Source organism: Pseudophryne corroboree, chromosome 2 (assembly GCF_028390025.1).
Source record: "Pseudophryne corroboree isolate aPseCor3 chromosome 2, aPseCor3.hap2, whole genome shotgun sequence".
Lineage (NCBI taxonomy): Eukaryota > Metazoa > Chordata > Amphibia > Anura > Myobatrachidae > Pseudophryne > Pseudophryne corroboree.
Genome location: NC_086445.1, coordinates 874,748,060 through 874,773,098, shown reverse-complemented (window position 1 = coordinate 874,773,098; position 25,039 = coordinate 874,748,060). Strand labels below are relative to the sequence as shown.

Genomic DNA, 25,039 nt, shown 5'->3' with positions numbered 1-25,039 from the left:
TTTTCCTGATTGCGCCTATTAGTTTAGTCGAGTTTAGCTACGTTACGTGGCTAAACCTGACACTGATGGGTGTGATCAGCGCGATAGGGAACATCAATTGTATATTACTCCCTGCGATCTCCTGTCACTTTAGACGGGTGATCGGGGGCGATAACATTTAAATTACCCCCCTTGTGTCCATCCACTTTACCGCTCTGTAGAAGATTCCAGGTATTTGTACGAGGAATAGAGATTACAGCCACCAGATAGAAATTATACCTACCTTAGGACTCAACTTTACTACACCTGGGTATCACACCTATGCCTAGGTGACAAGCATCTCATGATGCATAGCATATTGAGGCTAGATGTATGAGAACTAGTGATGAGCGGATTCGGTTTTACTCGGTTTTACTCGGTTTCCGAATCCGCTCATCACTAATGAGAACACATAACGTATCTGCACAATGAGATCCTACATGTCCCTAAATAAAGGCAGTGTTCACACTGGAGGACACAATGCATAGCTTCAAGTCAACAATGTGTAATTCAAGCCTGCACCCCCCCATGACATGCTGCTGTACCACGCATTGGTGGTTGGTCCTTAGGAGAGGAACCAGCTGCAAGCAGAACAATAATGGGGCTGGCCAGTGACAATAGGCTTCTTTTCTCTAGGGCATTGTTTACCAACTTTGGAACTCAAGGTACACTAACTGTCCAGATTGTGAGGACATGCATCCTTTAGAATGGATGGTTAAATCAAAATAAGGGAGGTTCTAATTAAGTCACCTGTGCTCAAGTATAGCTATCCTTAAAACCTGGAGCGCTGGTGTTCCTTGAGGAATACGGTTGGGAAACACTGTCCTATGGAGAGTGTCACATATACCACGATGCAAAGAGAGGGGGCGAGACTTAAAATGGAGCCAGATGCCAAGGAAGCAGGATAGCTTTCATTATGGAGACTGGGGAAAGGGTTCTGTAACGGGGATTACTGGAGTACACAGGAACATGACGGATAATATGTATCACTAATATTCCATGCGGTTCAATGCTTGACACGCTGCAAAACTTATTGCTGAAGATAATTTAGACTCTAAACTTATTAAATCACGAGATTTACTTTTATGTTTATGTAAATTAACCTCATACTGAAATAGATCAATAACACCCTAGTGCAGTCATTTAAATTTAATGCTATTTCCTACCCATATAAAATATGTAATATTTTATTATTGAACAAAAGATCCTTAAGGAACTTTTCTTAAGACTAATAATGGTGTTAATCCATTGCCCATAGTAATATGGCAACCAAAGACAAGATTGCTTAATTACTCTCAATGTTCATTTTCCAAATGGTTCCAAATTTCTTCCTATCAGCTGTTGTATGACCTTTATTATAGAAATATATTGATAACATAATCATTACCATGAACTACTTATCCTTATCACGGTTTCTTATATAATAATGAGTTAATTAGTGATACCACTTATCTGTATTTGGTGATGTACAGTGAGGTAATGTTTTTGGTTGCTGTCCTTCTGGTCTGTTTCTGAAGGGTTTAGATAACGAAACCTTTTTGTGCATCCTCAGCTGTCACTGAAATCTCTCCTGCTGTCGGGATTGTTTCAATCTTTGATTTCATTTCTTGATTTCTCTTCTTTAATCTCTCTCACCTGCACACACTCTGTATTCCTTATTTACATTTTTTTAAGTCTATACTGTAATTGGCCTTTTTCTCAAAATGATCAGCCACTTAAATCATGGGATATCTCCTGCATTCAGTCAAGTAACGCAGGTTATGACAGTCCTCATTTATTCAATAGGGATTGTGGTCTCCTCCAATTTATCAAGTTCTGAAAAGCAAGCTTCCTGGAGCTTGACCACACTATGGTTAGCAAACCAAAAAAGCACACTAATGGGCAAAACCCTGTTGCACTGCAGGTGGGGCATTTGTAACAGGTGCGGAGAGATTATGATTTGGGTTGGTTATATAGTTTCTGTGCAGGGTAAATACTGGCTGCTTTATTTTTACACTGCAATTTAGATTTCAGTTTGAACACACCGCACCCAAATCTAACTCTCTCTGCACATGTTACATTTGTCCCACCTGCAGTGCAATATGGTTTTGACAGCAAAAATACAGTATTAGCATCTTGCTTGGTTGCACAGGATTTTTACAAGCCAAGGATATGCTGAAGAGGGGTGCAGAGGAGTGCCCATTAACAGACTTGTAATCAGAATGGCACTTCCTAATGCAATTCTCATAATCTGATTTTATAAATATATATATGGGACCATACAATGGAGGTCATTTATGAAGCGTGAAATGGACAAGACACAAATCAGCCCTGATCTTCAGTGCATTTAAGTTTGCGTAAGTGCGCCTGGTTTAATGCCAAAGAGCCTGGTTTGCCAAGCAAGATGTCAGTGCTTACAAATGATTAGAGCTTTACAAAGGGTGTGGAGGAAGCTTGGACAAAGTGAGGGTGTACCTGGATAATCAAAGAGCAAGTGCACCAATGTACCTAAATTTGTATTAACAGTGTATAAACATTTATTTGTGTGGAGTGAGAGATTCTAGAATGAGATAAAGGGATGGAGAGGACTCCTGCAAATGCATTTATTGCTTGAGGGCGTACTCTGAGGACCTGAATGTTGCAACAGTTTAGATAGGGTGCTCATTTGGTCTTATCCTGTATTTTATTTGGGCCCATTTTGCAGATTTACTTTGCAATTCAGTGAAGAAGTACATTTAAAAGGGTCTGCTATATCAAGCAGTGACAAACATGTAGAAGTGGACCAGTGGAGAAGTTGCCCATAGCAACCAATCAGCATCTACCTATCATTTTATTATACCCGCAAAACTGGGAATCACTCCATTGTTTGCATTGCACTTACAAATCAGCTGTTTATCTGGGCAGCAGGGGAGTCAAGCCTCAGTCATCGGCGGTGTGTGCAACTACAACTAAAACAAAAAAAGCCGCAGTCACAAGGGGGGGGGGGGGGGGGGTTTACAGCGGCTGGCAGGAGGTGTGGGGAGGTATCCTGGCCAGGTTTATGTTTTACTCTGATTTGTTTGGGAAAGTTTCTTTACGAAATTGCTCCAGTATTGGACTTGCAAGAGTGACAATTTCCAGATTAAGTTTTGTATAACTGTTGTATTGTTATTGCATCTGGAGTTTGGGGTATTGTAAGAGGCCATCCGACCAAAACCACTAAACCCAATTGGTGAGAGTGTCACAAATTTATAGAATGCACCTAATAAAGGCTGCCTTGAAGCTGATTGGTTGCAACTTCTCCACTGGTCCACTTCTTGTTAAACGGGAGATACTCAGACCTTCTTATCACACCCTCGATGCTGCCAATTTACTTCTCATGACGCCCTTGTTGTGACAACCTATGGTTACTGTATTCCTGAAGTCCGGGTCTGCATGGGCGCTGCCATCTTTCCTGTGGTCTGCTAACTCTGTTGTGACCATTCACAGAGGCTTTAGTTCTCACGTGATTCCAGCATCCAATCCCGGTCCAGAGTGCCCTATTTAAACCATTCCCATTCCCTGTTCATTGACAGTACAACTCATCTTCTAGGAGTTTCTGGTCTCCAGCATCATCAAGCTCTGCTCTCTGGCTCCTGCGTCTCCAGGGTGTACAATCCATTGTACACCATCCTGCCCGTACTCTCCAGCTCAGTAGTGTGTACCATCTCCAGTTATTCACTGCTGTCTTCCCTGTGCACACTCCATTCTGCATGTTAGTGTAACTGACTCCTCTGGCTTACTGCTCCCTGCATTTCTCGCTGTGCTCTGTGCTTTCTTAAACTACAGTGCATCTCTTATTGCTCTGCAGTCTCAGCTACAGCCTACAAGGTACACATCATTACCAGCCTGCAGACTCACCCACAGCCTACCTACCACACATTTTTACCATCCTACATTACCAGTTACAATCTACAAATGTGTCCAGACCTGTCCAGTGGCCCTAGCCCGAGTCCAAGACAAATCCCAAACCTGACACTTCTCCACTCTTTTCACTACATTGTATACATATATGGAATTAAAAGCACACACATAAAACAGTGACGTGCAATAAAAATGTCTCAAAGTTTCCAAACAGGCATAACAGGTTCAAGCAAAAGTATGTTAGCTGCCTGTGTGGGTATATCAGCAGGGACGTGCTATTGGAGTGATGAAAGTTGTGAGTGTCTTGGATACTGGGCATTGTAATCTAAGAGGGCCAGACGGGCTTTCTAATTGTCTATCTTAATTGTGATGTATGGGTATCTGATATTATGCTGAAAAGCAGAGTCCCTAGTAAAGTGTGCACAGTGGAGGGTTGTGTGGAATTAAGTCCATTTCATAAACCTCTATTCCTCTCATTGAAAGCTGGTGGTGGAAGGTTCCTAAACAGTAATACAGATTTTTCACTGATGTAAACAAAAGGGAACTGTTAATTAACGGTTCTGAGGTGGCAGCTCCTTTTATTACCATTTTATTTTACATCAAACATGGAATTTTTTTAATTTATATGAAAGGAAAACCCCAATTTTCAGTCCATTTGTGGAATTTGTGGTAACTGCACATCATCCAGAAACATGTGGCGTCGTTTCTGGGAGGTTGTAGGAGGAGAAAACAAGCTTCTCTCTGTCTTCTGTTGCAGAAATTCAGAAACATTTAATATACTTTTTGTCATAATTTGATACCACTAACATAGAACTGACCCTGATAATTAAAGAATAAACATATATTGCGCACACAATCTCCAAACATTTTCTTAACATCCGACTACAGCCCTGTGTGGAGGCCACTATTACAGGATGTCCATCTCCTGTTGGATTATCATACTGTTAAAATAAACCAGTTTGCTGCTGGAGAGTTTACAATCCATAATTACGTCAGTATCCTGCTTTTACCTCCAGTAGCAAAAAGGATATAACAATCAACCTATCCACTATGGCATGATAGGGTGACCCCGCCCACTCGGAGTTTGTACCTAGTGTCTGTGTTCTGTTAAATTACATCAGTTCATTTGACACTTCCTAAATCTGGGAGAGTGGGAAGTATGTCAACAAAAGGCTACAGTGGTGTGACCCCTGTTGCTGGCTCATGTTGCAATGCATTGTGTGTAACAGAATTATGCACCCATTGCTGTCCCTGATGAATGTTTTAGACAACGGTCTAGACCCTTGCCTCCCCAAGTGAGTCCTTCGGTAAATTGGCTAGACCTCCTTGGGTGCTTGTCTTATAAAGTTGATGTCCAGCTATTTCTCAGTTAAGGAGAGCTGTAGGATCCTTTCCAGCTCTTCCTCTTCTTGCTGCTTCAGCTTCTCCTCTTCCTCCAGTTCCTTGGATGAGAGCTCCATGGCTATCCGCAGTTGCTCCTGATAAGTGGTGAATACGTTGCTAGAAACTGTATGTGGGGGGCTGCATGGCTGTGTGTGCTGGGGGGTTCTGCAGAAAAATCCCAATAACAAAAGATCAGAAGTCTAAAAAGGAAACATTTTCTTCTGATTAAAAATATAACATGAGGTTAAATAGAAACATAGGGGGTCATTCCGAGTTGTTCGCTCGCTAGCTGCTTTTAGCAGCATTGCACACGCTAGGCCGCCGCCCTCTGGGAGTGTATCTTAGCTTAGCAGAATTGCGAACGAAAGATTAGCAGAATTGCGAATAGAAAATTCTTAGCAGTTTCTGAGTAGCTTGAGACTTACTCCTACACTGCGATCAGCTCAGCCCGTTTCGTTCCTGGCTTGACGTCACAAACACGCCCTGCGTTCGGCCAGCCACTCCTCCCGTTTCCCCAGACACTCCCGCGTTTTATCCTGGCACGCAAGCGTTTTTCCGCACACTCCCAGAAAACGGTCAGTTTCCGCCCAGAAACACCCACTTCCTGTCAATCACACTCTGATCACTTCAATGATGAAAATTCTTCGTTCGGCCGTGAGTAAATCTACTAAGTTTTGTGCTAAAATACTTAGCGCATGCACACTGCGTACCATGCACATGCGCATTTTTGCCTTAATCGCTCCGTTGCGAAAATCGCCAACGAACGAACAACTCGGAATGACCCCCATAGTTAAAGAGAAAAGCTCAACTGTTGAAAGTGGAGCATGCTAACTGTATGTGGAGTAGTGACACATTTCTATTTGTGTGTGTAGTAGATACAGTAGGACTGATTCCTGGGCTGTAACCTTCAATACATGAGACACCAGGTACACACATATTTAGACATCTGAAGTGATTTGATACCAAAAAATGTCTGAGCATTTTTTTTTTTTAATGAACATGCCAGAAATGGGGCTGCCTCATTTTCCATGCTCCAAGATGTGGCATGAGAAGAAAAGAAATTCCTACAGAAATTGTGAAAAGAGAAATAAATTGTCCCTCCGGAGGTACCCCTAAAATAAAAAGGATTCTCCTTCAAACAGAGCTATAAAATGCATTTCTGGGAGGATCTATGATGAAGTACTGTAGACAGTAGAACAGTTTACATGGTAAAAGGTGAATTTCTGCTACCACTAATTGTACAGGATGTATGGCCAGCAGCAGTGTGACCTGGAGCTCACATAGCTTGTTGGTATACAGTCAATAGATCTACAGTGTCTAGTTAGACAGTCAAAAGGTCAACACTGTATGGTCGAGATGCATTAAGTCGACATGGTCATTATGTCAACCTATGAAAGGTCGACATTGCTTTCGGTCAACAGGTACAAGGAGTCGACATGCCAATGGTCGACACACATATGGTCGACATTCGATTTTACTTTTTTCTTTCTTTTTTCACTTGATTCAACTTTTCACACTTTACCATCCACATGAAGTACGACATGGAATAGTAACCTGTGTGGAGCACAGTAGTAGTGGAGCAAGGCACTGTGCTCGCAGCATGGCCAGTGAAGCGAGCCATGCGAGGGGACGTTGTGCACTAAATGAGGGTCCAAGTGCTCAGAAGATGAAAGCGACACAAAAAAAATGCTAAAATGTTATATCAACCTATTGAACTTGTCGACCTATCCTGTGTCGACCTTTCATAGGTCGACCTAATGACTAGGTCGACCTTTTGTCCATGTCAAGCTTTTACCTGTCGACAATATGGTGTTGACCTAATGATTGTAGACCTTCTGACTGTAGATCTAATGATCCGTAACCAGCTAGTTTATGTTCTTGAGTTAGTGCTTTACCAACCTCTCTCCTTTCCGCCCTTCGTTTGACATTGGGTTTGTTCCTGGTTTGCTGTTTGTAAGAGCTTCCCAAATGGTTACCTGTAAAGTCATTATACAGAAATTACTATACATACATTTTGGTTCCCCTGCAAGATCCATAAATATTTCAGACTGTAAATTTACAAAAATGCATTTTTCAAAGTCGCCAAATATTCAGTTGTTTTGGCCTCTGGATTTAAAGGACAATAATATTAACAACAAAACAAGGAGTGTGTTGAATATAATATTATTGCCCCTTTAAATCTAGTAGTTGAAACTGATGAAGACACTCTTGGTGTAGGACAGGGGTCATAGGCGTGCGCACAGGGGGTGCCTGGTGTCCAGCAACCCCCTCACCATTAGTGAATTTACCCCGCTATGCTGTCAAAGCAGAGGCTTAAATCCCGCAGAGACTGAGTGGACCCCACGAAATGCCTGAAATGAGTAGGAGCCGGCACTACCTATGATCAAGCTGAATATAAACTACAGCTCCCAGCAGCCCTTGCTGCCGGAAGCTGGAGCTAAAACTTACTTTCAGTTTGACCACGTTAGAGCGGTGCGCAGGGGTGGATTAGGCCATTCCAAATGTCCCAGACCCTCAGTGGCTTTCCGGCAATGGCATCGTGCCCGCACCGCCCACCACCCTGGCACCGCACCCGCATTGCGCACCCACCATTGCGCCGCCGAAGGCCCGTGGTGTTCAGCTGCAGCGGCATGACTTGACTACAGCAGTGCAGCTCCCATTTTCTTAGGGCTGCTGTCAGGAGTACGACCGCGACGCCAGTACTGTTGCCTGGCCTCACTGTCCACCGGCCTCTGGCTCTCCGAAGGTGAGGGTGGCTGGCAGGACACAGGCATATAGAAAGGACACACACACAGAGCTATAGAAAGGGGAGGGTCGATAGAGAGAAATAGAATGAAGGGGAGCAGAAAAAATAGAATGAAAGGGGGCAGAGAAACACAGAATGAAGGGGGAGGGGCAGAGAAACATAAAATGAAGGGGGAGGGGCAGAGAAACAGAATGAAGGGGGGCAGAGAAACAGAATGAAGGGGGGATGATTACATAGAGAAATAAAGAATGAAAGGGGAGGCACAAAATGAAGTGGGGGAGGCTGTTCGACACAGAGTGAATGGAGGGGGATAGTAAGAGACACAGGCGAAACATGAAGGTTTGGCAGAGACACAGTCGTGAGACGATTATGTGGCTGAGAGATGATGCACTGGAGGAGATGATGATGTGGCTGAGAGATGACACGGGTGGATGATGGTGTGGCTGAGATTATGGTGTGGCTGAGATTATAGTGTGGCTGAGAGACGCCAGGGGGAAGCTCATACTGTGTGGGGTAATGTAATTTTTGGCTCATACCGTGTGGCATTATATAAATTTTGACTCATACCGTGTGGCATAATGTGATTTTCGGCTCATACCGTGTGGCATTATGTAAATTTCCGCTTACACCTTGCGAAGTAATGTAAATTTTGGCTCATACTGTGTGGCGTAATGTGAATATTGGGCCTAATTCAGACCTGGTCGCACGCAGGCTATTTTTTGCACTGATGCGACCAGGTAATCGCTGCCTACAGGGGATGGGGTAATCGCTGTGCAGAGGGTGCGATCGGCTGTGCAGTCAGCTGCACAAAAAAAAGTTTGTGCAGTTTCTGCACAGCCCAGGACTTACTCAGCCGCTGTGATGATCCTGGAAGAAGCTGACCTCATGAACCCTCCCTGGAAACGGCCGGGCACGCCTGTGTTTTTCTTGACACTCCCTGAAAACGTTGAGTTGACACCCCCGAACAGCCACTTCCTGTCAATCTTCTTGCGTTCGCTGCTGCGAACGCTTTCTTCGTTAGTTCCGTCACTCCCTGGCGCCGGCCGGCGACTGATGCGCCGGCCGTCGCCGGCGACTGATGTGCCTACGAATTGCGGCCTATGGGCATGCGCTGTTCAGACCCGATCGCACGGCTGCGAAAAAAGGCAGCGTGCAATCGGGTCTGAATGACCCCCCCATTGCCTCATACCACGTGGCATAATGTGAATTTTGGCTCATACTGTGTGGCATATTGTGAATTTCGGCTCATACCGTGTGGCGTAATGTGAATTTCGGCTCATACTGTGTGGCATAATGTGAATAAGGGGCACTACTACCAGTAGCTGGTGAGCATGGGGTCATGTATGAAAAATGCTGGTGTCCTGCATATATAGAGAGTATGATGGCATAAAAAAAGACAAATGAGGCTCTGATAGCACATGAATAAAATGTAAACTTTACTTGTGTTATATTAAAACTCAAATGTTCGGCACCCTAAATCTCCCTTACTTTTCAGAATGACCCACTGAAAATAAAGGTGTAGGTACTGGGGGGTTCAAGAGGTGGGGAGTGTGTGGGGGGAGGAGAATGCATATGCACCTAGACCCACCACTCTCTAGTTCCGCCACTGGGTCAGGGATAGGTTGGGGAAGTGTAAGCAGCATTAGGGTGCAGCGGCAGCTAGGTCTCAGGGATATGCCGTAGCAGACAGTCCGTACCGGCCGGTGGTCGCACCCTAACAGTATGTTATTTTTCTCTGGGGTGTATTATATCTACCTGTATTTTAGTGCATGTAAAATAGAGCTAGACACATCCAAAGGGCGGTGCACCCCCTAATAAAATAGCTGCGCATGCCTATGTCAGGGGTGCACAATCAATGAATACAATTTCCTGTACTGTTCCTTTCTTTTATTGTGTCTACAACTGTCTGGGAATGGGATAACATTTATGTAACTGTAAATAGGATTTTAATTGCATACCGGTAAATCCTTTTCTCATAGTCCATAAGGGATATTGGGGAAATTTAGTACAATGGGGTATAGACGGGGTCCAAAGGAGCCAGTGCACTGTAAATTTCTTCAACTGGGTGTGCTGGCTCCTCCCCTCTATGCCCGCTCCCACAGGAAGTTATAGGTAAAACAGTGCCCGAAGGAGAAAAGACATACTTGAGAGAAGGAACATAACAACGAGTGGTGAGATTCACACACCAGCACACCACTAACATAAAACGACCAGCAACGGCTGGTAACAAAACAGCAACAGCTGAACAGGTAACCATATAAAAAAGAACCCGCAGAAAAGTTAACGCATTGAGGCGGGCGTCCAATATCCCTTATGGACTACGAGAAAAGGACTTACCGGTAGGTAATTAAAATCCTATTTTCTCTAGCATCCATAAGGGATATTGGGGGAATTTAGTACGATGGGGAAGTCCCAAAGCTTCCAGAATGGGCAGGAATGTGCAGAGACGTCTGCAGCACCGCCTGCCCAAATTGGGTATCCTCTTTGGCCAGGGTATCAAACCTGTAGAACTTCACAAAGGTGTTCTTCCCCAATCAGGTAGCAGCTCTGCATAGTTGCAAGGCCAAGACTCCACGGGCAGCCGCCCAGGAAGACCCCACTGATCTTGTAGAGTGGGCCTTCAGAGACTGTGGAACAGGTAAGGCTGCCAACACATAGGTCTGTTGGATATTAATCCTAAGCCAACGAGCAATGGACTGCTTAGAAGCAGGGCATCCCTTTTTCTGTGCATCACAGAGGACAAACAAGGAATCCATCTTTCTGATCCAAGCTGTTCTCTTGATATAGATCTTCGAGGCTCGCACAGCTTCCAATGCCTCCAGAGGAGCAGAAGTGCCAGAACCTGACAGAACCACAATAGGTTAATTCAAGTGGAACGCAGAGACGACCTTCGGCAGGAACTGCTGTCTAGTCCTGAGCTCCGCTCTGTCCTCGTAAAAGACCAAGTAGGGACTTTCACACGATAAGGCCCCCAGTTCTGAGACACACCTAGCAGAAGCGAAGGCCAATAACATCACTGTCTTCCATGTGAGGTACTTGCCTTCTACCGCCATCAGAGGTTCAAACCAGGAGGACTGTAGAAATTCCAACTCAACATTCAAATCCCAGGGTGGCGTGGGCGGCATAAAAGGAGATTGAATGTGAAGTACCCCTTGCAAGAAGGTCTGCACTTCTGGAAACACTGCCAATTTCTTCTGGAAGAAAATGGAAAGAGCTAAAATCTGGACCTTAATGGAACCCAGATGTAAGCCCTTATCCACACCAGCCTGCAGTAAAAACGGAGTAAACGCCCCAAGTGTTACTTCGCAGGCGGATACATGTGTTTCTTGCAACAAGAGACATATCTCCTCCAGATATGATGATAGTGTTTTGACGTCACAGGTTTCCTGGCCTGAACCATCGTAGCAATAACCTTTTTGGAAAGGCCCTTGTGAACTAGGATGTCCAGAAGATCCGTGTACCATGCCCTCTGGGGCCAATCTGGGGCAATCAGAATTGCCTGGACTCCTTGATTCCTGATTTGTTTGAGCACCCTTGGGAGCACTGGAATCGGTGGAAACAGGTAGACCAGCCGGTAAGGCCAAGGCGATGTCAGTACATCTACTGCCCTCGCCTGAGGGTCCCTGGTTCGTGAGCAATACCAACAAAGCTTCTTGTTGAATCGAGAAGCCATCATGTCTATTTGTGAGCAACCTCACCGGTCGATGATTGCTGAAACACCTAATGGTGAAGTCCCCACTCTCCCGGGGGGAGATTGTGATGACTCAGGAAGTCCTTTTCCCAGTTGTCTACTCCCAAAATGAAGATTGCGAACATCGCTCTTGCATTTTTTTCTGCCCAGAGGAGTCTCTTTGACACCTCTCGCATGCAGGCCCTACTCTTTGTCCCTCCTTGTCGATTGATGTACGCCACTTCCGCAACGTCCGACTGCACTTGGATCACGTGATCTCTGAGTAGAGGAGAGGCCTGAATCAGAGCTTTGTAGATCGCCCGAAGTTCCAGAATGTTGATCGGAAGGAGGGCTTCGCGGGCTGACCACCTGCCCTGGAACTGATCCCCCTGGGTGACAGCTCCCCATCCTCTCAGACTCGCATCCGTTGTGAGGAGGATCCAATCCTGAATCCCGAAACTTCAACCTTCTAGCAGTTTGGAGGACTACAGCCACCACAGGAGAGAAATCCTGGCCTGAGGTGGAAGCCGTATTATCCGGTGAATCTGAAGCTGTGATCCGGACCACTTGCTCAGGAGATCCAATTGAAATGTTCTGGCATGGAACCTTCCATACTGGATCGCCTGGTATGAGACTACCATCTTCCCCAACAATCTTATGCAAAGATGGATGGATATTCAAGTAGGCCGGAGAACCATGCGGACCATCTCCTGAAGTATTCTCGCTTTGTCCTCTGGGAGGAGCACTTTCTGGCACAGTATCCAGCAACATTCCCAGGTACAGGAGCCGCTGAATTGGCTACAGGTGGGACTTCTGTAAATTGAGGATCCACCCATGGTGTGACAGAAGTTGGATAGAGCGGTCTATTTGGAGCACTAAAAGCTCCCTGGATCTTGCTTTTATCAGGAGATCATCCAGGTAAGGGACAATATTGACCCCCTGGACCCGGAGTTGGAACATCAGCTCCTCCATCACCTTCGTGAACACCCTCGGAGCTGTGGACAGTCCGAAGGGTAGCGCCTAGAACTGGTAGTGATCGTTCAGCAGGGCAAACCTCAGGTAAGCCTGGTGAGGTGGCCAAATCGGGATATGGAGATAGGCGTCTTTTATATCCAGGGAGACCATGAACTCCTGTTCTGCCAGGCCCGCAATCACTGCTCACAAGGATTCATCTTGAACTTAAAAACCTTTAGGTAAGGGTTCAAAGATTTCAGATTCAAAATGGGTCTTACAGATCCGTCCGGTTTTAGTACCACAAACAGGTTGGAGTAGTAACCCTTTTCCTGTTGTTGCAGTGGCACTGGAACAATGACCAATTTTATCATCTTGAACTTAAAAACCTTTAGGTAAGGGTTCAAAGATTTCAGATTCAAAATGGGTCTTACAGATCCGTCCGGTTTTAGTACCACAAACAGGTTGGAGTAGTAACCCTTTTCCTGTTGTTGCAGTGGCACTGGAACAATGACCAATTTTATCATCTTGAACTTAAAAACCTTTAGGTAAGGGTTCAAAGATTTCAGATTCAAAATGGGTCTTACAGATCCGTCCGGTTTTAGTACCACAAACAGGTTGGAGTAGTAACCCTTTTCCTGTTGTTGCAGTGGCACTGGAACAATGACCAATTTTAGGATGGCCTGTTGCAGCATAACACGCGTATCCTCCAAAGCTGGTAAGCTTGATTTGAAAAATCGTTGGGGAGGAGCACCGTCAAACTCCAGCTTGTAGCCCTGAGAAATGAGGTCCTTTACCCAGGTATCCTGGCAGGAGCTTTCCCAGATGCAGCTGAAGCGACGCAGCCGAGCTCCCACCTCGCGATCTCCTCGGGGTGGGTGGGCACTGTCATGCTGAGGCCTTAGTGGAAGCTGAACTGATGCTCTACTGAGAACCTGCGATCGCTGGTTTTCTTGTTTTACCTCTGGTGCCTCTAGCCGCGTTGGAGGCACCTCTGGCCCTAGATCTAAGTCTGTTGGACCAAAAGGACTGGGTAGACGGCCCCGGGTAGGAACATCTAGCCGGCGGGGCCCCAGAGGTGAGAAACATGGATATCCCCGTAGTAACTTTAGAAATCCACGTATCCAATTCCCCGCAAAGAGCCATTCCCCTGAAAAAGGGAATAGACTCTACACTGCACTTGGACTCTGCATCCGCTATCCACTGACGCAACCACAAAGCCCTGCGCGCTGACACTGCCATAGCAGTGGTCCTAGCATTAATATTTCCTATCTCCTTGAGTCACTCAGGACGCGTGCAGTGTCCTGAATGTGCTTCAGGAGAGTCACTGTAGTGACCAGGGGCATATTCCCCAGAGGCCCTTCTGAATTTGAGTAGCCCACGTATGAAGTGCATGAGTCATCCAGCAACCTGCTATGACCGGTCTTTGTGATATCCCTGCTGCTGTGTAGATAGACTTCAGTGTAGTCTCTATTTTTCTATCCCCAGGGTCCTTTATGGTAAAGGAGTCCAGAGCTGGCAGTACCGCCTTTTCAGATAGGCGAGATACTGATACGTCAACAGCCAGGGGTTCTTCCCAGATTTTCCTGCCTTCAGGAGCAAATAGGAAAGTGTGAAAAAACCTTGACACTTGGTATTTTTTATCTGGATTGTTCCAGGCTAACTTAAATAGGTCATCTAACTCTGCAGAATCAGGGAAAGTGACACTTAGCTTGTTCTGTGCGAAGAAAAATGACTGCTGTGTCGCAGCGTCCTCTAGAGGAAGTTTTAACACATTCCGTATAGCTAAAATGAGGGGTTCAATACCCTGTGCAGAAGGGGAATCCCCAGTAATGGGATCCAATTCCTCCCCCTCCTCCTGTATCTCCTCATCTGAATCTGAGAGTAAAGCAGGTAACCCACGTTTTACTGGTCCTGAGTTAGAGAGGGGGGCTGTGGAACATTTGCCCTTGCAGCTAGGTCTGCAACAGCCTGCTGAAATTGTTTTTTGAGCATTAGCAGTGAGCTGAGATGACATATCTGACATCATGGATTTTATGGCACCTAGCCAGGAAGGCTCTTGACCCCCCCCCCCCCCCCCCCAGCCCCCTCACTGAGGTGTGAGGACTGACTGCATTGTTCTCATAATATGGAACCAGATGTAGAGGGAGAGAATTTGGAGTGACATACACTGCATAATAGGTGTTTTACCATGTTTACAGTAAACAACACTTATATACACATACACACAGACAAGTAATACAATAGCAAGCCTGCACTTACTGTATGTGAGAGGGAGACAGAGAGAAGGGAACAGGACACCCAAGCTAAACAGCCCCATTGAGGCTGCAAGCTGTTATATCACAATGAAATACCAGAGTTTTTGCCCTTTTCAGGATACAGATTGTGTACAATAGCGGCTCTCCCCCTTTGCTACACCCCTGTACCAGTTTTCCTGCGTATCCTGAGTGTCTGGAGGAGTTGTGTGTGCCTGCTGCTGCAGCTGTAAGCAGAGGAAGGCGCCAAAGCACAGCTGGTCCCGCTCTGAGGAAGCACGCGCTCCATGTAATGGCGCTGGAGTTTCAGTTATATTTATACTGGCAAAGTCTCCCTAGGAGTGTAAACATCACAGCAAGTGCTAGTTTTAACTACCACTGCCAGTGTACACAGGGGGCTATAGCGGGTCCCCACCAGGAGGGTCCTGTATGCCTCCCCTGCGTTTTTGCCGCACCATGAAATGGGGGACCCACCTAGCGGGGCCCCCAGTTTGTACTCACCACTGTTGTCATCTTCAGGCTACTGTTAGGGGTGTGCAGCGTGCTGCGATTGTGACCGCTAAGGCGCAGTTCCCCCGCTGTACAACAACCTCTCAGGACAGTGGTCCTGCAGCGGGGAAGCGGCTCTGACACCTTACAGAGGCCGGTGATCGTCCCCCCCTAACTCCCACGCATTGATACACAAGTATAGGTGCTATCTATTGCATAGCTGTACACTGGTTTGCAAAGGTTCTAGGTGGGCTGCATGGTACCACATCACAGCAATGATGAAGTAAAGAAATAGAAAATATGTGGAGGATATGTGTGGACTGTACAGTGGGGATATAATTGGATAGGAAAGCTTATGAAGGTTGAGTAAGCGGTTCTGGAATGTGATAAGCTAGCCTGAAGAGGTGAGTTTTCAGGGAACGCTTGAAGGTTTGGAGACTAAGGGAGAGTCTTACTGTGTGTGGTAGGGCATTCCACAGAGTGGGTGCAGCTCGAAGAAAGTCCTGCAATCGTGCATGGAAGCAAATAATAAGTGTGGATGAGAGTCGTAGATCTTGTGAAGAGTGGAGAGGTCGGGTTGGGAGATATTTTGATATAAACGAAGAGATGTACATTGGTGTAGTTTGGTTAATGGCCTTGTGTGTGAGTAAAAGTATTTTAGATTGAATACGGTAGTAACCAATGGAGGGACTGACAGAGTGGATCTGCAGACATCTAGCGAGGAATATTAGCCTAGCAGCTGCTGCATTCAAAATTAATTGTAGTAGTGAGAGTCTCTTTTGGTAAGACCAGTAAGAAGACTATTGCAATAATCAATGCAGGAGATAATGAAAGCATGGATTAGAGTTTTTGCAGTGTCTTGTTTAAGGTATGGTCATATTTTGGATATGTTTTTTTATGTATGTAACATGATTTTGAGACAGATTGAATGTGGGGGGCAAAGGACAGTTGTGAGTCAAGTATGATACCTAGGCAGCGAGCTTGTGGGGTAGGATTGACAGTTCAGTTCTCAACAGTAATAGAGATATCAGGTTGGTAACTACTATTGACCGGTGGAAATATAATTAACTGTTTTGAAAATACTGTATTAAGTTTCAGGTGGAGAGATGACATTCACGCTGAAACGGCAGAAAGGTATTCAGTGATTCAGTGACATGGACCAATACAGATGGTGACAAATCTGTGGAGGATAGATTTGAGTATCATCTATGTACAAATGTAAATACTGAAATCCAAAGAGCTGATTAGTTTACCAAGAGATGAGGTATAGATTGAGAAAAGCAGAGGACCTAAGACTGAGCCTTGTTGTTATCCAACTGAAAGAGGTAGTGAAAAGGAAGTGGATTCAGAGAAGCGTACACTGAAGGAGCGATTAGATAGGTAGGACAGGAACCAAGAGAGGGCTGTGTCTTGAAATCCTATGGACTGTAGTGTTTGTATGAGAAGAGAATGGTCAACAGCGTCAAAAGCAGCAGAGAGATCTAGAAGAATAAGTAGTAATAGCCTTTGGACTTCGCAGTGACTAGATCATTCACTACTATAGTCAGTGCTGTCTCTGTGGAGTGCTGGGAATGAAAACCTGACTGAAGTGGGTCCAATAAGTTGTGTGAATTAAGAAACTGTGTGAGGTGAGTGTAGGCAAGTCTCTCAAGTAGCTTCGAGAGACATGGGAGCTGATAGATGGGATGGTAGTTTGAGAGAGAGTTAGGGTCAGAATTTTTTTTTAATTTTTTTTCAGAATGGGAGTAATCACTGCATGCTTGAACAGTGAAGGATATCCTTACAAAGAACTAAGAATCAAATAGGGTTGAGGTTGCCAAAAGGTTATGAAAGGGGCAGACTAGATGGGCCAAGTCTGTGTTTCTATGTTTCACGCCCTACTGAGCCAACATGTCATCTGCTGATGCAGCTGATTTGAATGCCACAAACCACAATGCTACTTCTGCTTTGACTTTCAAGCTTTATGAAGTCATGCAGGGGAACCTATAAAACTAATCATCAATCTAATAGTTCTGCCATCAAATCACCATCTCTGGAACAAACACATTGTTACCAGCATTAGCATCTGTCAAAAGTTAGATTATGGTTCAAATATTATATTAGCAAACATTATGATTGATATGTTTCTTGAAACCAGTACTTTATTATGAATAGCTTAACAAAAATTATTATCTTTTATTTATAAAGCACCAACATGATACGCAGTGGGGCATTAAGGGGGTTAAAATACTAACAAACAATGACATGGGGAGAAAGGACGGACCTATCCAAATGAGCTTAAACTTAAGAGATGTGGGAAGAATGTACATTAATTTGAGTGAGACTACTACTAGATCTTACCTGGTCATATTCACTACCAGCTTCTAGCAAACTCTGCTGGATGGCAAATTGGAGCAGGTCATCCTCCTCCTCTCGCATGGTTTCACGATAACTCCCAACCACACTGTACCCTCGAGGGGCTTCAAACAGAGACTGGTCCATTTCACATCCACGTCCAGATGCTGCAAACCCAATACAAAGGCACATAAATATCACCTAGATCAAATGGACAGGATACATAATAAACTGAGGTTTGCTAGCCATCTGAGATATATGGTTTCCATTGCACTTACAACACATGAACACTATTACACAAGAAGCCAATTCTGCATATGTATTCAGGCAAAGCAGTGAAGGTGGAGGCCTGGTGGAGCCATCTGAAATGTTGGTGGTTCATGCTACCTCCCCATCTATAATCCATGGGTGACATGAGGCAGAGCTAATGGTAATCCCCTCTATGGTCACCCCTTCTCAGGACCTCCTCAACCCCCAGTGCTGAAGTCTGACACATACTGTTGGAGTCCCTCTGTCCCGTCTCCCCCTGCTTTGGCGTCATACTTATAGAGCTGGTGCTGCTAACACTGCAGGAGTCACTACTTGGAGAGGGGGCCTCACTGCTGGGGCTCTGACGAAGGGATGATACTGGCTCATCACATCCATTCAGGTTCCCAAATGTGATGCGTGCATTCAGGATGTGGAATATAGGAATTTCTGTAGGAAGAATATAAAAATGTGATTATCCTCTATTTGTACTGCACAAAATACTATCCACTGTAATATTATTACTGTTAGTAATGAAAACTATGTAGCATACATGCTCACCTTTATCAAGCAAAAGCAAATCTATCTATCTATCTATCTATCTAGTTTATATTGGGATGCCAGCAAGCTTCCTGCGTAACCTGATTCGTGCTGCAGTAATTGGTGATCTATGATTGAAGGTGTGGAGTGGAGACATCTATATAATGGTCTTTACACAGAAGGAGGACTTAATGACAAGTATGCAAATGAGCATGTTTTTCTTTTAACTTGTGGTACAAGGCCATCTTTTAATAAATATGTACATTAGTACATTTGGAATATACTGTAATAATATTATTATCCTTCATTTATATAGCGCCACAAGGGATCCGCAGCGCCCAATTGCGGCGTACATAAATGAAAAATCTAAACAGGACAATAGTGATTTACAGTTAAAGACAATATAGGACAAGCACAGGAAAAATAACTCTGACATAAGTATCAGAGTGGCAGAAAACTGCGGGATTAGGTGCCATCGAGGACGGTGTAAGTAAGAGAAGGATAGGAACATGAGGGTTGAGGGCCCTGCTCGTGAGAGCTAACATTCTAAATATATCAGACTAGAAGGCACTTGTAAGGTGCCACTCCAGGTATAAGAAAATTATCAGAAGACTTTATTGTATACAAAGGGGTCTCATTAGGTTAAAGTATATTAGTCGCGTTAAACTGCAGCTCCCGGGCTAAGTGCCTGGCGTGATGCAGCTGTCAGGCCGTGACTAGGCCCAAAGCCCTGCTTCACATGGATTTCTGTTCAGTAGGGTTTGAGCAGAAATCCGCAATGAGTACGGCATCAGGGCTAGACGTGGGAAGTAATTGAATAGCTCACAGGCAGATATCCCAAGAGCTAAATTACCACAAATTAATAGAATCGCCCCCATTGAGGGTTCTCCATCCTAATGCTCCCTTTTCTGTTGTGAGTTTTATTGCTTAATTTATGTTATTTGTCATAAAAAAAAATCTTATTTTTGTTGTATTCATTTTCTTTAATTATGTTAAAATTAAGAGGCTGAGAGGACTCCCAGAAACCACGAAGCCCTCCAGACTTTCTGTAAGAAACGACATATACAGTATGAAAGAAATATGGGTAAAAAAAAAAATTATGTCAATCAAAACTTGCACACAGGTTTTATAATAGTACCACTTTAAACGAGATGTAGTTATAGGGCTTATCGACTTCAGGGCAGGTGTATGGATACTTGGAACAAAGATTTCTGCCCCGGGGCTGCCATATGTTACCAGCAATGTGTAAGCAGCCGCAATTCAAGCTCTTGTGTGTTTTAGGCTGGTCTTGCTTACTATCCATACTGGTAATTTTTCTGACACTACATATATATGTTTTATGACAATTCATTATGTCGAAAATTAGAAACCTCTGTAATCTTTTAAGATCAACAATGCAATTAATAAACCCTGACAACTGTATAGAACAATAAATTGCTGAACTATTCCATATATGGTGTTGAGTGTTAGAAGGTGTCAAGAAACGGTCCTGAACATGCTGTTGGTGTAATATTAATGTATGTTGTTCCAAATCTGCAAAACCAATACATTTTAACACAAATTATTCCCAAAAAATGTGAAAGCCAACAACTGTAATTAGTGGCTATGGACTGAATGCTTTAGATTCCACATGGAATACCAAACACCAATTGCTGGTACCTTCCAGGTTAATTCAAGATCTGCCTTTCAAATGGTGTTCACTTACCAATTTTGACAGGGAATCCCGGGGGTAGCCTGAGAGTGATAAAGTCACGAAGTTTTGCAAAAAGTGCATTGCTTATTGCCATGAGGTCAATGATAGGCGCCACCTGTTCTGATAAGGACAAGGGGTGGTCCTCACACAACCAGAGTTTGGCTTTAAACCTGAACATTGAAAACAAAGGAAAAGAACATATCGACATTTATTATTAACATGGAAGTAGAATAATCATTGCAGGCCGACAAAGAAGAGAAGTCTTCCTCAACTGGAGGGTTCTACAGTATGTGGGATTTAAAAAAAATGTTTTTTGTATACGTGTATTGTTTGTGACCGCAGTGTCTCTTGTACTGTTCTTCTAGGTTGTGATATTTTGTAAAGGACATTAAGCTATGGATTCAGTATGAGTTCAGTATTCTCTTGTTATTGTTCTAATATACAATGTACCAGAGATGGGATCATGATCCGAATACAGAAAATAGGAATAGAAGGAAAATATATAGTGCAATGTTGTGGCTACTCCTCATCAGTACAACTCACTTCTGAGTTTTGGTAGTGAGCTCCATCGGCCTCCCCATGTCCCGGTGTCCCAGCTCAAAGTTAGGGTCAAAGTATTCATCTGGTGTGATGGCTGTTGGGTTGGTCTGGCTAAAAGTCTGGGTGATTAATGTCTGCTAAAAACATAAAATTATACAAATATTAGACAGTCATTCACTTTGAGAGACCTCTCTGTTTTTTATATAAATGAGCACTTATTTACTCGTATTTAACAATGCATCCTCATACATCTAGCTTCAATACACCATGCAGCAAAAGAGATGCCTGGCGTGAGTCAGCCACCAGGTCCTGTTGAACTCTCCTAACACGGACCGTCTTTTTTTGATGAAAATGCGTCTTAGTCGTAATACAATGACTAGGACGCACCAGAAGACTGTGCTGATTAACTTAATGTATGACACTTGTATATTTTGTGTGACTATGAGTCTGCATATGGAGCACAATAAAACTTGTACTGGAAAAAAGCTGCGGCTGCTACATTATAACAGACTCAGGGGGGTATTCAATTAGTGCTGTTTTTTTGACCAGTCGAAAAAACTGTACTTTTTTCACCCATTTTTAGGTTGAATTTACATTCGACTTATTCAATGCCCATGTTGTTTTTTCGACTGGTTGAAAAATCCGGTACTGGCGAAAACCACGTATATCGGCGAATTCACTGCTGATACACGTGTCTTGGCGAATTCGTGGGCGTTTTCGCACATTTTTGGTGCAATTTTTGCCAATGACGTTCGCGAAATAAAAAAAGTGGGCAAAAATGGATAAAAAAAATGGGTGAAAATGCCTGCCACTGAATACCCTGTGTTGAATTAATGTAGTTTTTTCGCACACAGATATTCAAGTGTCATATATCAAATAAATCAGCATAGTCTCCGCGTCCTAGACTAAGATGCATCTTTAGCAAAAAAGATGCTAGATGCTAGAAGATTCTCATGTGACCTTGCATGCCAAGAGGGGCTGTTTGGTGTGACTGCAGCAAAAATGTATGAGAAGATATCCATCAATTCAGTGGATAAAATAATGATTTTGTGTAACAAGTTTACACTTATGCTATACTGTACCTTCAGGTTTCCCACATGCTGAGGACAAATATCAGAGTGATAGGATATTAGATTCTATGGGATATATTCAATTGAAGTCGGATCCATTCCGACATTCATTTGTCAGAATGGATCCGACCTGGCCTATTCAATGGACATCTCAATTCGAAGTCGAACTGAGATGAGGGGGGAGGGGGGGGGGGGGGAGAGATGGGGGAGAGCCGCGCTACAGCAGCAGCTATACAGCCGCTGCTCTCCCCCGTCTGCCCGCGGCACTCCCCCGTCCCTCCTGTCTCACAGCCGCCGCTCCGTCCCCCCTATCACTGCCACCACCGCCGCTCCCCATCTTCCCCTCTCTCGCCGCCGCTCACGGCAGCGTCCACCCGGCTCCAGCAAACAAGGTCTCGCTTGCTGGAGCTGGGTGGACGCTGCTGTGAGCGGCGGCTGTCCTCCAGCGCTGCTCACCCAGTCCCCGCCTCGGCTCTCCCCGTCTCCGGCGCTGCTGTCCCCATCTTATTCAACTTTTTTTTAAAGTCGAACTGAGATGGTTGAAAAGGGGGCCAAAACCTGTCGGCTTTGGCCCCGTTTTCGACACAAGCACGTGGATCGGCAGCTATTCCGCCGATCCACGTGCTTTTCGACAAGTCGAATTCAACGACTTGTCGAAAAATTTTGGGTTATATTGAATAGGTCGAATCACGATTCGACCTTAAAAAGTCGAAAACTGCCGTCTTTTCGACAGACTGCAGCTTTCGACTTCAATTGAATATACCCCTATATATACACTACATTTGTGCTCCCTGTAAATACTTTACATGAGGAGTCATCAGATCATTGTACATCATGGGGCAGTCCCAAGGGCACTGCTGCACACTGCTGCGATTCACTGCAACCTGAAGTGTGGGGCTGCTGGAAGTGACCTGTTTAAATACACCTGCAGATCGGCCTCATCTTTCCCTTAGGACCTGCTTTAGGGAAACACAAGGGGATCTGGTACCCAGACAGAAAAACAGTCCCCTGCTACCTATATTGAGCAAATCAGCGAGTGAGATGACACCGACCCTTTCCATTTTTGTGTCCATTAATCCCCAATGGGCTGTCTGCATGGGGCCCTACTTCCTCCTCTAGTCATTAGGTTCCTGACTGTGCATTTGACGGATACATTGTGCATATGTTACATTATACTGCACAGGACTTTGGTGTATTTTGTACAGTGCATTGCTGCTATTAATCTGGTACATTATTGTGCATGCACTAGTAGTATTTACTATATATATTTATCAAGGAGCCCAGACCATGCACTCTCTAATGTTTAGCCAAGCCTCTGTAGTGGATAGCCACATCCCTAAACATGGGCCCCCACCATTGCATTCCTCCGGTGGGCCATTCATGCCTCAGTTTGGCACTGATCCCACGTATATATCTGTATTGCTATCTGTATTCATTTGTGTTGGAACAGACACGCAGTGGTTAACCCAAGCTGTTATTGAGTTCTTTTTTCCCCTTTACATAAGATGGCTCTCTCGCTCTCCCCCTCCCTCTATATAGAGATATGCAGAAGTGACTTACCATAGAACTCTCAGTTCTGCAGTACATTGGCACAGGTCTGACTGTAGGCAGTGGAGGAGGCATGCCAATCAACTCACAATTAAATCACTGCATGCAATATGGAAAGCAAATGTGTTTCAGACCCAGCTTTGTGGCAGGAGCTCTGTGATGTATTAATCAAAGCCAAAGTGGGTGACTACGACTGCTCTGGCAGTCCTGCAAGGCCAGGACATGCTTATCCAGATGGACAGAGTGCAAGCAGTGCAATTACCAATGTGCTTTTATTTTTACTGTAAAATTACAGCAAAAACTCACATTTATCCTTATTACAGTATTACAGGTGAGGATTACAGCCTTCATTCTTGGCTGTTGTAGGAAATACTGCTTGTTAGAAACTAGTGAACATACATATACCCTATTTTGGGGGTTTGTAATTGTACTATTTACAGTAGAGGACCTTAAGACTTATGAAAGCCCACCATAACTAACATATATTGTGGCAGATGCTCAATTAGCTTAGTGAAATCATTCAGGTGCTTGAAAGGGAGGGGTATTTCTAAGCAAGAAAAAAAGTCATTTTGTTTCCTCCAGCACCCTGAATGATAACAGTAACCAGATTTAAATCCCACACAATATTGGAATTCAGAGATCTCAGTTACATATATTTGCACAAATGTATGAATAAGCCCAAAGCAGCGTCAAGGCCTCTTTGTATATTTTGGGTCCCTAGCGCTATATCTAGGTGCAGGGTGTGGCACCTCAAAAAATCAGCATAAGCCAGAAAGCCCAGGGCAGCATATCAGTGAAAAAACTATAGTGTTAACAAATTAGTGTTAGGAAACCGAAGCTATAAAGGAAGTGATACAAAAATGAGATGTAATTAAAATGGAGAAATAGTGTAAAAGAAATTAGTAAGTGATAAGTGTTAATAGAATGTAAAGGTATGCATAGCTCCCAACTTTTCAGCTCTATAAAGAGGGACACGCGCGGCTCCCGAAAAGGGGTGTGGCCTAAGAAAAGGGGGCGTGACTTCGCTGGAGGACCCACGATCACGAGCCACGCCCCCATTTTCATCACTGAGGGGGCATGCCCAGCGCTCTGTGAGCTGCTGGCATGCCCCCTCTCCCTCTGACTATTCACCGCTGCGCAGAGCAGCGAGTGCAGGAATCTCCCAACTGCCCCCCCCCAACGCGGGACACTGCGGTCCGCGGGTGGGACAGCGGGACAGTCCCCAAAAAACTGGACTGTCCCGCGAAAATCGGGACAGTTGGGAAGTATAGGTATGCCACACTACAGCCATCTGGCTCAGCCAGTCCAGAGGCACCACACCCCACACCTCCATTACCCCAATCTGGGTCTATGATTAACCAGCAAGGAGCCACATGATAATGGCTCCTTACTTAAATAGGTGTGGGGTGTGGTGCCTCTGGACTGGCTGAGCTGGATAGCTTTAGTGTGGCATACCTTTCCATTCTATTAACACTTATCACTTACTAATTTCTTTAACACTATTTCTCCATTTTAATTACATCTAATTTTTGTATCACTTCCTTTATAGCTTTGGCTTCCTAACACTAATTTATTAACACTATTGTTTTTTCACTGGTATGCTGCCCTGGGCTTTCTGGCTTATGCTGATTTTTTTGGGTGTCACACCCTGCACCTAGATATAGCGCTAGGGACCCCAAATATACAGAGAGGCCT

The 25,039-nt window shown here is 44.6% G+C and overlaps 1 protein-coding gene across 4 annotated transcripts in view; it reads right to left on the bottom strand.

Annotated features, from left to right (window-relative positions):
- Positions 1–4,430: 4,430 nt before the first annotated feature.
- ANKRD13B (ankyrin repeat domain 13B) overlaps positions 4,431–25,039 on the bottom strand; it is a 307,156-nt gene continuing 286,547 nt past the window's right edge. The window contains exons 10-15 of one of the 4 annotated variants that reach the window (XM_063955948.1): positions 20,730–20,860; positions 20,199–20,356; positions 18,206–18,403; positions 17,714–17,874; positions 7,162–7,238; positions 4,431–5,427 (exon numbers count right to left, since the gene is read on the bottom strand). In XM_063955948.1, coding sequence (XP_063812018.1) covers positions 5,238–5,427; positions 7,162–7,238; positions 17,714–17,874; positions 18,206–18,403; positions 20,199–20,356; positions 20,730–20,860 — 915 coding nt within the window. In that variant the 3' untranslated portion in view covers positions 4,431–5,237. Of the gene's footprint in view, positions 5,428–7,161; positions 7,239–17,713; positions 17,875–18,205; positions 18,404–20,198; positions 20,357–20,729; positions 20,864–25,039 lie in introns of all 4 variants that reach the window. The other 3 variants (XM_063955947.1, XM_063955950.1, XM_063955949.1) reach the window with 3 other exon arrangements.